General features: G+C 42.9%; 3 protein-coding genes across 7 annotated transcripts in view; 2 read left to right on the forward strand and 1 right to left on the reverse strand.

The window, feature by feature from the left end:
• The window catches only part of LOC118507911, a 180,057-nt gene extending 175,406 nt beyond the window's left edge, over nucleotides 1-4,651 (reverse strand). The window contains exons 1-2 of one of the 3 annotated variants that reach the window (XM_036047204.1): nucleotides 4,437-4,651; nucleotides 3,192-3,946 (exon numbers count right to left, since the gene is read on the reverse strand). The gene's annotated coding sequence lies outside the window, so the exon portion shown is untranslated. Of the gene's footprint in view, nucleotides 1-3,191 lie in introns of all 3 variants that reach the window. The other 2 variants (XM_036047203.1, XM_036047205.1) reach the window with 2 other exon arrangements.
• Nucleotides 4,652-13,258: 8,607 nt separating this feature from the next.
• LOC118503116 (transcription initiation factor IIA subunit 2) lies at nucleotides 13,259-14,154 on the forward strand. Its single transcript, XM_036036061.1, has 3 exons — nucleotides 13,259-13,483; nucleotides 13,577-13,811; nucleotides 13,892-14,154. The coding sequence occupies exons 1-3, from the start codon at nucleotides 13,412-13,414 to the stop codon at nucleotides 13,921-13,923; spliced, it is 339 nt and encodes a 112-aa protein (XP_035891954.1). The 5' UTR covers nucleotides 13,259-13,411; the 3' UTR covers nucleotides 13,924-14,154.
• Nucleotides 14,155-14,485: 331 nt separating this feature from the next.
• Nucleotides 14,486-16,395, forward strand: LOC118503114 (carbohydrate sulfotransferase 11). Of its 3 annotated transcripts, none has more exons than XM_036036054.1 (4): nucleotides 14,486-14,644; nucleotides 14,754-15,289; nucleotides 15,361-15,618; nucleotides 15,707-16,395. In XM_036036054.1, exons 2-4 carry the CDS (start codon nucleotides 14,993-14,995, stop codon nucleotides 16,142-16,144), a joined length of 993 nt encoding a protein of 330 aa, XP_035891947.1. In that variant the 5' UTR covers nucleotides 14,486-14,644; nucleotides 14,754-14,992; the 3' UTR covers nucleotides 16,145-16,395. The 3 variants fall into 3 exon arrangements, with proteins under 3 accessions (XP_035891947.1, XP_035891948.1, XP_035891950.1); XM_036036055.1 differs by having other exon boundaries at nucleotides 14,516-14,644; nucleotides 14,761-15,289; XM_036036057.1 differs by having other exon boundaries at nucleotides 14,520-14,644; nucleotides 14,735-15,289.
• The last annotated feature ends 330 nt before the right edge of the window (nucleotides 16,396-16,725 follow it).

A 16,725-nucleotide genomic window follows, 5' to 3' on the forward strand; every position in this document is an offset into this window, starting at 1 on the left:
CCAAAAAGGGGAGAAACATTTTTGCTCGGTGGAATTTTGATATTAAAAAGTCGAAAACGAAAGCATGTGGCGTGCGTTGGTTACCGTGCTGGTTGACCAGAAGTATGTCCCTCGTAACGGATTTTGCGGATCACACACGAGCACGGGCGAGACACAGATCAGCATTTGTAGAAGCTTCTATCGGGTATCGATAGGGTATGATGATGAGACTTATGAGACACATATAAAATGAGATCACAGTGACAGTGCTGAAAAGAGTATTAGCATGTTTTCAATCCTCACTGAACGAGGTAATGTCTGAGTTCCCCACTGAATGATACAATTTTGCTTTAATAAAAGCCATTTCATTGATTGCAATACAACTTTTCAAGTAATTTTCCAAAACAGAACTGATTTTCCACTGTTTGCAATCGGATCCGCTTGCCGATACTATCAACAACAGACAACCGCCGCTACATATACGATCAAAAGAATCCTCCTTGCAGATGGTCATAAAAACGAGCACTGATCATCCCCCGACGATGGTCACTTTCGCACAATAAATCGCTTTGTACGCGACCGTTACGCCGAACCGAAAACCGAACCACCAGACAGAGATTTTTATCAAAGCGATACTGTAGGCTACCATTTGCCATGCCATGGGTTCCAGCTTCTGGTGGCCTGACGTTTGGCGTGATGCACGCGGCAGGCTGGCGGCAACAATCTTCATTAGAGATTTATTACATTCTGGAGGCTCTTGTTCCAAAAAACACAGAACCAAGAGCAAGAAACAGCATCCCAACAAAAAAACATAGCTTAAGCAAAGAGCAGAACGTTTCACATAGCTGCGGATGATCATCTCGGTACAAAACACTGGCGACACTGTTTCATAACGTCACACGCGAAACGGGGACGTTTGACTTGGAGATTGGGATTGGGTTTGGGGAGTGCTTTTTTTGCCCAACTTTTTGCCAGCAGTAGCAGCTTCACCGAAAGGATGAAGGTCCCGGGCAATAAACATGTAAGCTCGTGGCGACCCAACTGCCGCCCCGGGAAGCGCCTATGCTGTTCTATGATTTTTGTTAAAGCTCGTTAAAAAAACATGTTTATCCACATCATCCTCGCGTGTGTGGGGATGTGGTTGTATGTTTTGTGGCATTCGAGCAACCGGGCGTTTGCCTGTGTAACAGCAGTAACAGGTAGAGGAATTTAGATCTCTAGGTCGCCAAACGAAAAATACGAACCGTGAAGACATACTTTTCATAAACCATCCTACCAAATGGTACAACCAGTCGCCAGCCAGTTAAAAGCACAGTTTATGATGTATGTTTTCGTGTTGCTCCTTATTGCTGTAAGTAAGGCGTGCGCGGAGGTGTAATAAACATGCATGATCATTATTGGATAGGGAAGCAGCACACGGGACAAAAGACACACACACAATTTTTTGTAGATTTCATAACTGTTTGTAGGATTGGCATTAAAGCCCATTAGTTACAGTCTGGATGACATTCGATCCTAAAGTTCGTTGTACCAATAACAAACCATTTGAATCAAATCAAATGATCGATAGATGATGAAGACGACGAATATAATGTCCGTAGAATTATTAAGCCCCAGAAATCTCCAGCGTCTCGAATGACAAGAATCATATGTAGGCTTTAGATAAGATTTCGTCAATAAGTTGTTTAAATTCAACTTGACAATATCGAGAATATCAGCTAAATTACAAGTTGTTGTAACAAGAACTAGGGACAAATTCGAAACTCAGTATTTGATTTGAAACTCAGCAGGACTACCTTGTAGAGTTTCGGAAGAGCAAGGATGACTGTTGCAATCATAATAACCAAATAAAGTTTCACTTGCCAGGAACAACTAAACAGATGATTTGATAAACATCATATCCAAATCCTAATTAACTTGCAGGTCAATGAATCCTCAGAAATTAATTATTAAAAATCGATGTGTTCCTCTGATAATTCTTAATAATGATAAAAAGTTCAGCACCGAAATTGATAGCTTCAACTCGGATAGGGAATACATGGCCATCTCAGTGATCTCGATCGTCTCAGTAATTTCAATTCTGGTTATTTAAACGCAGCCAAACGATGTCGAAAATTCAATCATAGCCATAATCTTTACCTTACTTCCATCTGTTCGTCGGATCTTATTTGTTGTCCTAATGAACTACATTATAGAAGTCTTACAAAATATGACAACGACCCTGGAGGTCTCCAATAACACATTAACACATGCAAGCAACACACAAGTAACATACAAGTAGCACATTCTCTCGTTAACGCTCACGGATCGCGAATTGGGTGTGTGCCATTTACTATTTTAAGTTATAAATATAATAAACCATACTAAAGACAGCTCCTATCATGTTTATCGGTTTCCGTTTGGTGCGATAATGTGACTCACGGATTGGATTGAAAAGTCTTGAACGAAGGAGAAAAATTTACTTCTTCTTCTTCTTTCTTGGCACTACAACCGCAACAGGTCTCGGCCTGCCATTTATGGCTTTCGGTTACTTGCTGTTACCTGAGTAAATTAAGTGCTCCAATTTCGCCACTGTTTCATCCTACCAGGCAACACAACAAGTATCGACTGGCATAATTCGAGTGTATAAGACCAGATTTTCATAGCAGAAGCCTAATCACTAGTACACTGCAATGTGTTACACTCTTATTCTTTAGGTTTTTTTTTTTTCAAGATCAAGTGATGATCCAAATGGGACTGCAGTCATTAGTACAAATAACGATCATGATCATGAAAAGCTCGGCGATGCTAATTATCCCGTCGCTGCATTACCAGCTCGATCAACCAGATCAATCCTGTCACTCGGTAATTCCGGCTTTCTTGACCGGCGACCTCTATACCGAATCATTATAATACATGACTCATTATTATCATTCATCATCCTTAAGTCACACATGTCCTTAGCATACATTCTACAAACCCGGTACTAATTACGAATTATTTGACCGCAACATGCTGACAAATGCTTGCCATTCAGCATTGCCATCGACTCGGAAGCCGACTCGACTGCCGACCGACCGAAAAAGTTAAAATCATGCTCACGTACTAACGCTGCAGCACTCACCAATAGCCAATGAATGCTCTCGATAATTATCAATCAATTTTTCATTATTCATCATTTGCACAATTCTCAGTGCCAGATTCCCGGATCCTAGAGGGGTAAAGGTACCTACCTGTAAAGGACGACTCCGCAACGGCCGCTGGAACGTTGCACCTGTTATCCCTCGAAGTCGAAGTCCCGGACACTTCCGTTTGGCGCAGTGGTGCGTTGTAGAATGTTGTTGTTGTTGTTCCTCGCTTAACGGATTGTGCACATACACCGCCGAATCGGTCACACGTACACGCACACCTACACACACAGAGCCTGTCGCACACAGACACACTAACAACCAATACACTCACAGCAATGCGCTTCACTCATGCACTGTGACACACGTACACACTTACACACACAAATTGCCCCTTTTTAATGACTAGCCGATGATTTCATCCGTCTGGCTCATTTTATAGCACATTTGGCACGGTGCACATTTGTATCTTTCCGCTTTATTCTTTACGGGCAGCTTTTTTCACGGGCCGGGTTGCTGGGATCGGTTTTGAATATCACTGCACATCTTTTTTTTTTCGTTGGCTTTGCTTTTTACTTTATATTTTTTCCCCCACCGTTTACGGTTGCTTCTTCCGTTTCACAAATGGATTTGTATCCGTTTTTAATTTACTTCCACCGGCCCTTTTCACACAACGCTCACACCCGCAAAGCACACACGCAATTTTTCCTTTCGGTAATGGATTTCACACCACACGATTCGCCCGCCTGCCCTGTTTGCACGTGACAAAAGCCGTTTGAGTGCTCGAAAATTTGGGTAGGTTGCCGAAAATCCGATGCAAAAAAAATGCGTGCATTTGTTTGCAGCGTCGTACCATAAATCTACATTATTGTGAAATATAAATGGATTCGTTCACCGCTAACCATTTCATTGGGTAAATCGTGCTGAATAATTAAGGATTATTTATTGAAAATCCACCTGTGCGCCGGGGCACAGTTTGACGCAGGATTGGGTGCAATCCTGGTGGACGATCGGATAAACCTTTACGATGGTTTGCTTATAACACCTGCACCACCAAGTTTGATTAAGGTCGGATCCTGTCGTTATCCAAAGAACTCACTGATATAAAAACCGTCACAAACGCTCAGTCTAAAGGACGAAAGCAATCTCTGCATCACTTGGCGCCAAAACTTGTACTGTCATCTCAGCGGAACCGAACTGACACGCTTCAATTACGATACGTTACGAACTTCACAAATTTCTGACCACAAGGATCTTCTCAAGAACGATCAACCAGCTCACGTTGAGCTAGCTGCGAACTAAAGCTGTTTTCCATTCTCAGCAACGTACACGCGACTCACTACAAATTACCTCAAAAACCTGCACAGAAACACTCGGAGACGTTTTGGACGAACGCACGCATAAACAAAAAAAGGACACTCCCGGGATTATTCGTTCGCCAAGATAATCTGCAGATAATGCACAGACCGCAAACACCACGTCGCTGTACGCACTGTCACCGTGGCTGAGCTGTTGTTCGCTTAACGCAAAACGCCCCTAGACTAACGCGACGGCCTGCATTGAGTTCCGCTCGATCCAGCCAAGCGCCACCGAATTCGAACTCGTGATGCGTAGCGCCGAACCGCTACCGGGGGCCCGAACCACGCCCGAGCACAGCTGTTCTCTCACGCCGTGTTTTCGTCACCGGGCCATGGCCGGAGTACTTCGGCAGCGATCGTGAAGCGTGTTTTTCCCGATTCGGTTGTGTTTTCCGCTCGCTCACTCACTCACTCACTCACGAAGTTATCACGAGCGCGAACGAGGTTGCAATCCGAGCTCTTATCGTACGAGATGAGTGACCGCGATTTCCACGCGGAACACGATGGAAAATCGGCCACCCTTTGCTTCCCTACACCCACGGGGAACAGAAAGCAAAACAAAATCAAAACAAGGGTTTTCCCTGGGTGCAATGCAATCGCGCGCGCTCCACCGTTAGGGATGTTGTTTTGGCGAACGGAACGGCGCACCGTTGCTGATTGTTTTGTGCAAACAGATAACCTTCTAGTTAACAACATTTTCGATGGATGTAATTATTCATACTTGAATCAATATTCATGTACGGAGGGAAGGAAGGGGTTTGTTTTACTTCCAGTTTCGTCGCAACAAAGCTATGCCAAAAATTAAGATCCTCGCAGGACATTATGAACTTTTTTAAATAGAAAACGGGTCATAATTATACTTTATTATACAAAATCATACAAAAATGACACTAAACATGCCAATAGATATTATCTTATAAGAACTGTCTGGTCTTATTAGTGTTCATAGAAAAAAATGTATCTATAAAAGTTATGAAACATGACAATCATTTTAAATTTTTCAAAAACTCTTTCCAATGCAAGAGTTGGTTGGTTTTGTTCTGATAAAAAAAAAATCTGAACAAACTTGTAGTAAGTTTCCTAATCCCTTACTTACTTACTTATCCGGCGCTACAACCGCTTCACGTTCTTGTCCTGCTGCAACAATTCTCGATACCGCTCACGGTTTGGCGCCGTCGTCTGCCAATCCGTTATCCCGGCCGTTCTGGCGGACGCATCAACGCCATCACTCCATCTCAATTTGGGCCTACTAAGCCTCCTCTATCCGTGTGGACGGCCTAAAAGGACTTTACAGGCTGAGTCGTCCGGTGTCATTCTCATGACGTGACCAGCCCACCGAAGCCTGGCGAGTCTAATTCGCAGCACGATGGTGACAACATTGTACAGCTCGTAGAGCTCGTCATTGTAGCGGCTCCTCCATTGTTCTTCCACACATGCGGGGCCAAAAATCCTTCTGAGCATCTTCGAAATGATTTAATTGAAGCAAGAGTAACAAACATTTGTGACATATAAAACAATCGAAAGATAAATAACTTTCAATAACAATCCTGACCGGTATGGCATACGGTCATACACCATCACCATCGCTGATAGAATTATTTCATTAAACCGATCGACCGATTGATTGATCCATGCTTTCATTATTATTCAATTAACGAAAGCCACAATAAAGCTGGGCATTAATTATTATTAAATTTAAAATGCGTGTAATTTTAACTAGTAAAATCAAAATGATGAGCTTGTCTGTCTTCTCTGCAAACTGTGGCGCTGGAGGTACATATGCCTATAATGAAGATATCATCGCCTTGAATCTTTTCTGTGTAGCTGAAACTTATAAAAAAATTAACAAACATAATGAGGCTATGCGTTTTGCTCAAAACTGACAAATTCCTGTTGGCTGCGTTTGAACGATTTTTGGACTCGAATATTATCCAGAGATTCATCTGACTCCGGAAGTCTGTTTTAGGCCGCTCAAATGGAAAGGGAAGGTGTGGTAGGCCCAAACTTAGATGGAGTGGCGGCATTGATTTGCAGACGACGGTCTCGATGCCTTGAACGGTATCGAGGACAAGAGTCAAAAGTCTGCACCAATTGCAACATGGCTGCTAAGATTCGCGCAAAGGGTGCTGCCAACCAACCGGTCATACTACATCATGGTGCCAACAACTCAGAATACCTATCGATATGGAATCTCACAAACGCCTCTTAGACGCATGGAGATGGATTCTGATTAAACCTTTCGAATACCGCTTAGCCACATTCGAAGAAATTTATGACCAGCATATTGTGTTGCGAATTAAACTCGTCAGACTCCGGTGGGCTGGTCACGTCAGGAGAATGAAACCGGAAGCCATTTTAGACAAAGAGAAGATGGCCCACACTAAGATGGAATGATGACATAGCTGGGGACCGATAGCTGAGTGATAGTGGTACCGATCGATCACACGGCAGTGAAGAGACGAATGAGGTCTAAAACATCCAAAGCCTTTATAAATAAAAGATATAATATTAAACGGCGAAATTCTAGAAATTGTAATACCAAATAAAAACAAGCATCAGTTTTGCTGTCAGCTCCATAGCGAAATTCCTTGGGGAATAGCATGAAATCTATCTCGAGGACATTATGTTGTTATTAAAGAAAATGATCCATGGATCAACATGGATCTTGGACTGATTGTTCGATCATGGCTAACGCAAAACATACATTGCATTCGGTAATCCCATGCCCAAAATGATATGTGACAAGCACCTCACAGCTCTCAGATCAGCTGTTTCACAATATTCTATTTGTCATTTAAAACACAATTACTTTCAAAATTGCCCTTTCTATACAACGCTAATTCAAACATCAATGGAGATAGTAACGTGTCCAAGCACGAAAATAACGTATAATTCAATCGATCTTTCCTCTTTAGGATGTCCTGCTATCAGGCACCGACGCCCTTATTTTCGCACTCCATTTCCGCTAATTAAATTAACATCAAGCTGAAACAATAAAAATAACTCATTTGAAATAGCAAACCAATCGCGAAATCGATCAACAAAACACAGAGCGCCACGCCACAATAGAAGTAATGCCACTCAGTGCAGCACAAACAACCGCAGCCAGCTTAGCCGGCTCAAGCTTTGCAGTGAGATAAATGCCATCATAAAAACAAAGTCAAACATCAAACACATTAAAAGCAAAACCGTTACACCTCGTGCAGCCGCATCCGACCCGGGCGACAGCCGACCGGCACATTCTGCATTGGTTTTCCTGGCGCTTTTCCTATCGCTGCCTGATCGTTGCCGTCATTGCCCTCACTTTCCCACTGGCACCGGTGTCGGGCTTTCAAATCGAAGCCACTCACACTAACCTTGCCGTTACGCGTAACACCTGTTTTTTCCGATTGGACCGCACCGATGTACCAGCCCGCAGCGATGTACGCGCTACTCCGTTTTACGACCTACGGAACCATAATTCATTTCATTCCATTCGGTACCTTCGCCATCACTAGAAGCAGCGTAGCGATTCCTCCAACGAGTGTTGTTGAGCTCTGCAGTTAATTCGGATAGTTTTTCCTCGCCGCATCAAAATCCCATCACTCGAGTGGGACGCACGAGGTACACGAGAGGACACAACGAAAAGACAAACGTGAGACCATGCTCGAATCCGTGGCCTTGGTCGTGGCCCCCCGATCCTCCTTCGAGACGACGGATGCTCCGGAAAATCTGCTGCGGTGACAAATGACAAACAAAAATTAAAGAAATGATTTATTTCATCTGGAAGGAAGCAATGCAAGAAGCTGTCGTGTGTACGGCCGCTGCGCTTTTGTCCCCGGCATCCGACCCAGTGGATTCAAACTAAATTTATCATTCGTTCAACGCGCAGCCTCGCTGACCACTAAAGTGCGGCAAGCGATTTCTACTGCTGTCCCTGTCCCGTTGGACTTTCCTCCTTTCCCCTTCGAACCCAGCGTACGATGGCGCACAATTAATAAGATGAATAGCTCGAACGATCGGAGGTTGTTCGAATCGCTTTCCGCGACGCCACCCAGCCCTCATTCCCAGTTCAAGTGGCCGTACGAATGAGTGTGACGGATATCGGGATATCGCTGTCAAAATCGGGCAGCAAAACAATCGATATCGCTTAAGTAGTTTGTAATTAAGATAAACAAATCCAAACTAGAAACCGCTGGCACGCAGACAACACACAAACCCGACACCCAATAATAACAGAACGGCCCGAAATGATTGCTGTTTATTTTAAGTGCCGTGCCACCGCTAGGACCGGGTGTACGCGGGCGTGTGGGATGGGGTGGAAAAATGTGACCGTAAGATGGATTTTCCGTTGTGTTTTGTGGAACCATTTGCCGCCGGCTAAGGTGCATTGTGGTGTGGGGGGTTGTTGTTGTTTTTGTCCGTTTTCTGTGTTTCTATCGATTTTCTTTTGGGTGTATATTCTGTTGATCTTCTGGATGGAATTGCTGAGAGGATCGTTCCAAAGGCAGGGATCTTCAAGTTATGATCTAGGATCAGTAATGCAGGCTGGCGAGGCCTTAAAACTTATTTTAAGTTATTTTTCTCTTATGAAAAAGTATATAAAATTGGTTCATAATAAGTGGACATAATGAACACAAGATGAATTCGGTATATAAGGAACCCATAAGGATTAAGCTTCGTAAGTGAAAGTATCATTCTTATCAAATAAGAAAAGTTTTCAGAGTTGAACATCATCTGCAGCCGAATATTTTTCGACAGCTATTTGATAGGTCATTCAGAAACCTTCTCAACGTAGTCACCTTCCGCACCCTCTCGTTCAACGCTTAGAATTCTAATCAATTCTTTAGTCCAAATTTTGCCTTGGAAACCCCTGTTCTATTGAATAAAGCATAAAGTTGTATAACCTTTCCTAAAGTTTAGCATAATTTGTTAATTTATTTTTTTTATTCATGAGTGCCTGGCCGAATTAATATTGATTTAATTTTTATCATATTAGAATAATTTAATTTAAAATAATTTATAAAAAAAGAATTTAATTTAAATTTTAAACAAAAAACATGTGTTATTTATTTCATTTATTGTTTAGAACACACCTATTGATTGGAGTTACATTAAAAATTAAATTAAAAAATAGTTATAAGCAGCTAAACAAAAAAATTAATCTTATGTTTAATGAATTAAAGTTCATTATAAAAAATAATATATTTGAACAACAACAACGAATAAAGTCTAATGATTCAAAGTTTCTAAGAAAGAACCAATCAAACAACCAACCAACCTTATGTTTGAACATTTCTACACACAGAATTGCAAGGATTTGCACCTTGATCGTGGTGTACATCTTTAATTACCTTCATCAAAAGGTTTCAAATTAAAAGTTATTAATAGCGTTTCAAATTTTAGCGTCCATACGGCGTCAAGCCGTTGCACTAAAAAATTAATAAATTTCAAATATAACCTTTAAAAATGACATGTTTACATTCTTGTAAAATTAACTTCATGATAGTAAATGAGTTACTTTTTATTATTAATTTTTAATATTGCTACTCGTTACCATGTTGCCGCGATAGTGGATGCACTGTTGAATATGCAATACTCTATTTTATTGCATTACATTTCAAATATTTTGTTTTTTTTTCTTTTTCGATTATTTATTTGTTTTATTTAAATTTTAAAACTTCTTCTTTCTTCTGAAATTCGAATTTTTAATCTTCTTACTTTTTTTGTATACTAGTCGGAAACGATCCGATGGCCGAGGCGACAACAGCGCCAGTCTTCATATGACCGGGGTTCAAATCCCATCCAGAAGACCGCCTCCTAGTACGGTTCTGTACGCTACGTACTAACTCTCAAACTACGAGTAAAATCAAGTCTCAGGAAGCCAGAAATGGCAGACGGAGGCCTTTCGAGGTTCTTCTAGTGCCAAAGAAAAAGAAGAAGATACTAGTCAACACGTTTGGTTACAATATTTTAAATTAAAACAAATACGAAAATTATCCCACTCTGTCCTTAAATACTTATTGATCAAGAAAAACATCGCATTCAAAAAATTTCTCTCTTCCACTTGCCTCTTCATTCCAAACAATCAATACGACCGAAATGAATTCCCATTTCCTTGTGTACAGACACATCGTGTAACAGGAGCGGAAAACGAAATATTCGCTTCTATTTATCTTTCACCACTGGTAATGGGGCCTTTTACCCACCTTCAAACACGAGCGAAATTCGAACAGAGCAGGCAAGCAAAGAAGATCGTAAGCGCCTCTTAATATCCGTCCACCGCTTGTATGGTTGCTGCACTTTTACGAGCAACGCATCAGCCACCGGATGAACGCCTTTTGTTTGGTGCATTCTGCTGGTATGAATACGTATTTCATAAAACAAACAACCGCACAGCCAGCTGCAGCCACACATCCTCGGTTGACGATGTGCAACGGAGAATAATGTGCAGCGGAGGGAACGGGCTAATCGAGCTGGCTTCCACAAACCTTTCGGAATGAAGGATCGGAATTGGAAGATACCTGTCGGTAGGCGGAACATTCATCAATTCCGTGTCCATCTAGTCCGGTCTTAAGTTTAAATGAGCATTTTCCAGATCTGAGCGCGTGCAGATCTCCAAAATTGAAGCACACAAATCGGAGATTAATTACTCGACGTAAGGCGCGCACAGGCATCGGTGATGGAGAGGCCATAAGGCCATATTGCTTAGCCTGCGGGCTACTTGTACTAATATATTTGCTTGATTAGCTACCGTTTTGCCTCGGTTCGGGCGGGCCACGATTTTTATGATTCCTTTGTCTTATTCCCATTTTATTGCCTCGGCGTTTGCTCCGACCGAGCAAAAGCTCGTTCCCCTGGTATTTATGTTTATTTTTATTCATCTTTATTGGTCCAGCTGGAGGCACACACCGCCGCCATCGGAGGTAGTTTTCCGCTGAGACGCTAGGGGTTTTATTTGTTCTACAACTCTGGCACACATACACGCACATACAGACATAAATACATAAACATAACTGCTACCGGGCTGAACTTGTGGCATCGTCCCCCTTCGGTTTGATAATATGTCCCTCTTTGCAGTATTGTACACGATTGATGAATAATTGAAAGCAAATCTCAACCATCGCTCTGTCACGATGTCACCATCAATCTGGCAGTTCCCTTTTGCAAACTTCCCATCCCACGAACAAACCACCTCCCATCCCCGTCGGCACGCGTGCTAGTTGAGTTGGAAAAATCTTAAAATTACTCCAGCTGCCGCCCACCCCATCCAGCACCAGTCGGGTCACGCAAGCGAACCGCGGGTTCAAGCGAAGCCGACCCCGGACAACATTCATTTCAATTAAAAGGAAAATAACGACCGACAGAGACACGGTCGGTGGGAAAAAAGCGAATTTTCCTTCTCCGATTTTCCCTTACGGCCGCAACCGCAACAAAGCCCTGTCAGCCAGCCAGGCCCACCGATTTTCTTCTTCTTGAGGAGCATCTGTCGAATCCAGCGCGGTTGCATTGTTTGGGGAAGGTATTTTTCCGAAGGAAATCTTCGGGGCCCACAGTCTTCGATCGTCTCCGCAGCCGCCGCCGCCGTTTTCTTCGCCAACGTTTCGTTTCCTTCTGTCAACGTCATTAATTTCATCGAACCGTGTGATCGTTTCGCCCGTTCCGGGGCCTGGTCCTCCTTCCCTTTCGGATCTCCAGGCGGTCCCTGATCGTGGGACCGTCAGCTCACCAGCTCCGCCCGGGGAGTTGTCCCTACCGTTTTTTCGGAGCGGGAAGTTGACATTTATGGTCCAAAATAAACACAGCCCGCGAGCTCGCGCGCGCCATTGAACAGAACAAAGGTAAACGAAAAAGCATTTTCGACAGAAGAAGCTAGGAGTGACGAACTGTTTGCACCCATCGTCACAATCCCCGGATCGATTCCTGGACACTTTTGGGCAACGCCGCAGTGTCCATCATGGACAACCTGGACTGGCTTTACGGTTCCGAAATCCGTTTTCGTTTATTTTTAATCATCAAACACCGTGCCCTGCCTTGGCAATACCACTTCTCGATTACCTACGCCCTCGTTCCTAGGGGCAGGGAGAACTTATTTCGGCTGAAGATGAGGCATTCACATATTTTCCACCTCCGCCACGGGGAAAGGTATTCGTTATGCTCATGGTTTGAAAATGAACTTCTTGCCACTAATGGACTCGACGAGCCTGGTACGGGTTTCGTCCCGATCCGGCAAATGCGGGCAAACAATCATTACCATTCTGGGGGAAGCAGCGGGTTTCGTGTATCACCACCGTTTAGAGTACGTGATCAGAACGCAATAGAAAGTATCGGATTACCATTGGAAACTAGTGCGGTGGCAATCACCGTCAGGATCAGATATGGGGGTCACTCCACCAGGCAGGCAGGGGCATCGGTTGTGTTGGGTAAATACGGCACAAATAGACCACAATTCAAATGCACACCATTTCACACGGTCAACAAAGTTGTTTAGTCGGATTCGAACCTATGCTTATTAAATGAAGATACAGAAAATTAAATTCAATATGACCCGGCTTACCTTGGTTCAACAGTTTCGCCATTTAGTTCGTTCTAGATTTGAATTAACCAAGCAACGCGATGATTCAAACACCATGCAAAAGGAGTTAGTGATGAGGAAAAGTCATTTTAACGTATTTTAAATAAAATTTCGAATTAAATCCATTACTACATGCGTTCAGATAAATCTGAGTTGAAATACGTCCAAAACATCATATCACAACGGTTTATTTGAAACATGGTGGCCATGCAGCAAAAGCGCCGTCATTTTAACAGCTGTCACACAATATGCTTGACAATCCCTGCTTCGTTCTGTCATTTTTTGTGTTTTGATTTCTACATCTCCCAACACCAAGCTGCTTCATTTTGGAAAAAGTACATATCTGTGGTAAGCAAAATATCAGATAATTTCAACACAGCGCTTCGTTTTTAATCGTTGTCCGGGAAGTAAACATGACCTACCAGCTGTACCGGAACACGACCCTCGGCAATACACTGCAGGAAAGTTTGGACGAGCTGATACAGGTACGATCGGTCTTTCCTCGAACCATATGGTACCGCCACCAGTACCGCCCGACAAACCCTGATCCTCTGTATTCGTTCCCTCGTATTTTCCAGTATGGACAAATCACTCCTCAACTGGCTGGCCGAGTGTTGGTGCAGTTCGATAAATCCATCAACGCGGCCCTTTCGAACCGGGTAAAGTCGCGCGTCACTTTCAAAGCCGCCAAGCTCAACACGTACCGCTTCTGTGACAACGTTTGGACGCTGATGCTGAACGATGTCGAGTTTCGCGAGGTGCACGAGTTTGCGCGAGTGGAAAAAGTAAAAATTGTTGCCTGTGATGGTAAAAGTGAGTATATTTGGAACCATTTTTTGTTTGAACATTCCCGCAACAATATAATCATTGATTCTATCCGGCGTTCGTTTCAGATGTCAGCACAGGGGATGAACCGAGCAGGTAGTGCAAAAGTATGTCCTCTTTTTAATTACGTTACACCTGCATGGAAGCGTCTTCGAGCGTCTTTCCCTGGCGTGTTTTCACCATTATTTTTGTTTGTGTTAGTACATAAGAGTGCTTCTATGAGCATTGGAACGAATATTCTATAAATACCATTTAACCGATACTTGTAAAACGCTGCTAAAATAAAGCACATTAATTTGACCCTGATCCGTGCGTGGCGAGTAGGCAAAAGTAGCTATTCCGGTGGATGTTATACGGTACCTGAACACTCTGATAAGCCAAAGCAGCTCTATTGCTGCATCATACAAACGACAGTTCCCGTTTGTACACAGAAACTGACTTAAATAATGTGAAACTAGCTCTGAAACATGCAACCGCACAGCTGGGAATATAGAGCAAAAGTAGGAAAGGAACATAGAAGAGCTTTAAATAGCAACATGATAATAATCTAAAATTGTCTCCAATTCAAATGAAATTCTAAAGAATTCAGCTACGTTAAAATCTTCAGTAAAATCCTGTGTAATAAATATTAAATAATTTTGGCCATAAAATTACCATTTTCGACCGCAGTGCGCTCTGCTGCTGCCTGTCATCGCTGTCAAACAATCCAATATGGCGATCGGAAAGGTGCGCCGTGCGCAGCCTCTCGCACGCCAACAGTTTTAGTTTTGTTTTTCCGGTTGCTTAGAAAGCAGGTAGATTATGTTTTTGGAAAAATACAGGTAAATTTACATTAACCAACCATTTCACCATTGCTGCCATCAACAAGCTGGCAGCTTTGGGTGTGTTCCCGGAAAACATTAAACGATAAGCTTTTTCTCGATTGATAAGAATTTAGCTGGAACAATGATGACGTATTGTTTTGTGACATTGAGCTGTAAACAACCCATCTGAGCAACGATGTGGGAACTGCCTGCTGAAGGAATGTAAGCTGCGTGTGAAAGCAGATACATACGCAACGATCCAAACGACCACGACCCGATGACCAAAGGAATTGCGCTTTTTTTACCGAGCTCCGAGTGCAAATAAAACTGCCTTCCAATTAATGCAACACTGTAGTGATATTCAAAATGTGCGTCACGTGGAAAACGGTTATGGTTTTCACCCTGGTTCTGCCGTGTTTGGGGGCTGGTGGCGATTGGCCTGTGGAAGATACGGACAATTCTATACTTACGTCCGGCTACAAAGAGTACGAGTACGAGCTAACGCAAGCGCACAATCTATACCGCCAAGACGTTCTGCAAAAGTCGTGCCAGTACAACATCTCGGACGATGTCGTGGAACGGTTGGAAAAGCTGAAACAAATTCCCACGGACCATCTGCTGATCGATCGTGAGCACAAGTTCCTGTACTGTTACGTTCCAAAGGTACGGAAGTGCTTGTACAAAGCGCACTCCTCTCCGTTCGTTTAAACAAACGTCCGTTTCGCCCTTTTTAGGTTGCATGCACCAACTGGAAGCGTGTCATGATGATATTGATAAGCAAATGGAACGGCACGGATCCATTACAAATTCCTGCTGATCTGGCACATTCGTCCGGAATGTTTGAGACGTTTCAATCGCTGGACGATGAGGAAAAAATCGCTGTGCTGTCAGACTACAACCGATTCGTGTTGGTTCGGCACCCGTTCGAACGGCTACTGTCTGCCTTTCGCAATAAGCTGGAGGGAAACTCCAAAAGTGCCAAATACTTCCAGGTAATGGTATCAGAGCTGGACAGATCAAAGGGCAGATGGTATGAATATTTAACACCAATCGCTTTCTTCCCTCCGATTGTTTCTACAGGCTCGCATTGGCAGGACCATCATCAAATCGTTTCGACTGCACGCCACCAACGAATCACTCACCAATGCCGACGATGTTACGTTTAATGAATTCGTACAGTACTTACTTACGCCGGAGCTGAGCAAAAGTGGCAACATGTCGTTTAACGAACACTGGGAACCGATTTCGCACCTGTGCCACCCCTGCCTGGTCCACTACAACGTGATAGGCAAATATGAAACGTTGACGGATGATTCCTCTCTAGCGCTGCATCTGGCCGGTGCGAACGGGTTAAGCTTCCCGACGGTATACAAATCGTCCAGCACGCGGGAGCGCTTGAAGCATTACTTTAACGACATTCCATCGGAAACCCTGAAACGGTTGTATTTACTCTACGACGAGGATTTTAGAAATTTTGACTATAGTCTAGAGGAAATATTTGGTTACGAGCTCGTTTGAGCGTTGGGCGAGTTCCCTAGGTTTACTTACACGTTGGCTCTCGTATTTTTGTACTAACCTTTTTTTTTTATTGTTGTTAAGGGATACCGGTGTACTTACAAAGTAAACAGGGAGGTAGTGGCAGCTAGCTAAGGTACAGTTAAGGTTGCAGGACAATACATGTGATATTAACATTAAATGTGAAACTTTTGTTGACAATAATTCAAACAAAGCAATAAACATACTTATTGATATTCGTGCATACAGTTTAACAAAAGAAAATGTAGTTGAAATTACTGGCTGTTGAAACAGAGTTAAGGTGTAGTTTAACAAACTACATCGTCAACTCACACAATTAATATTAAATTCTATTAGAATTCAGTGAAAGCTCCCAATATCGAACGTTTGAAAATGATCTAAAAACTATACAAAAATAGCTATCTTATGAAGCATAATTAACATATATGAGACATATAAATTTAAAGCAGCTCGATTTAATTTGTAGTTGAGAAAATCAGTTCAATTCTTTGATAATGAAGTCGCTAAGTTACTTCTGCGCTAGTTACGCAACGTCACAGTGTAGCAACGGTTTTCGAAACACA

Source organism: Anopheles stephensi, chromosome 2, assembly GCF_013141755.1.
Source record: "Anopheles stephensi strain Indian chromosome 2, UCI_ANSTEP_V1.0, whole genome shotgun sequence".
Taxonomy (NCBI): Eukaryota; Metazoa; Arthropoda; class Insecta; order Diptera; family Culicidae; genus Anopheles; species Anopheles stephensi.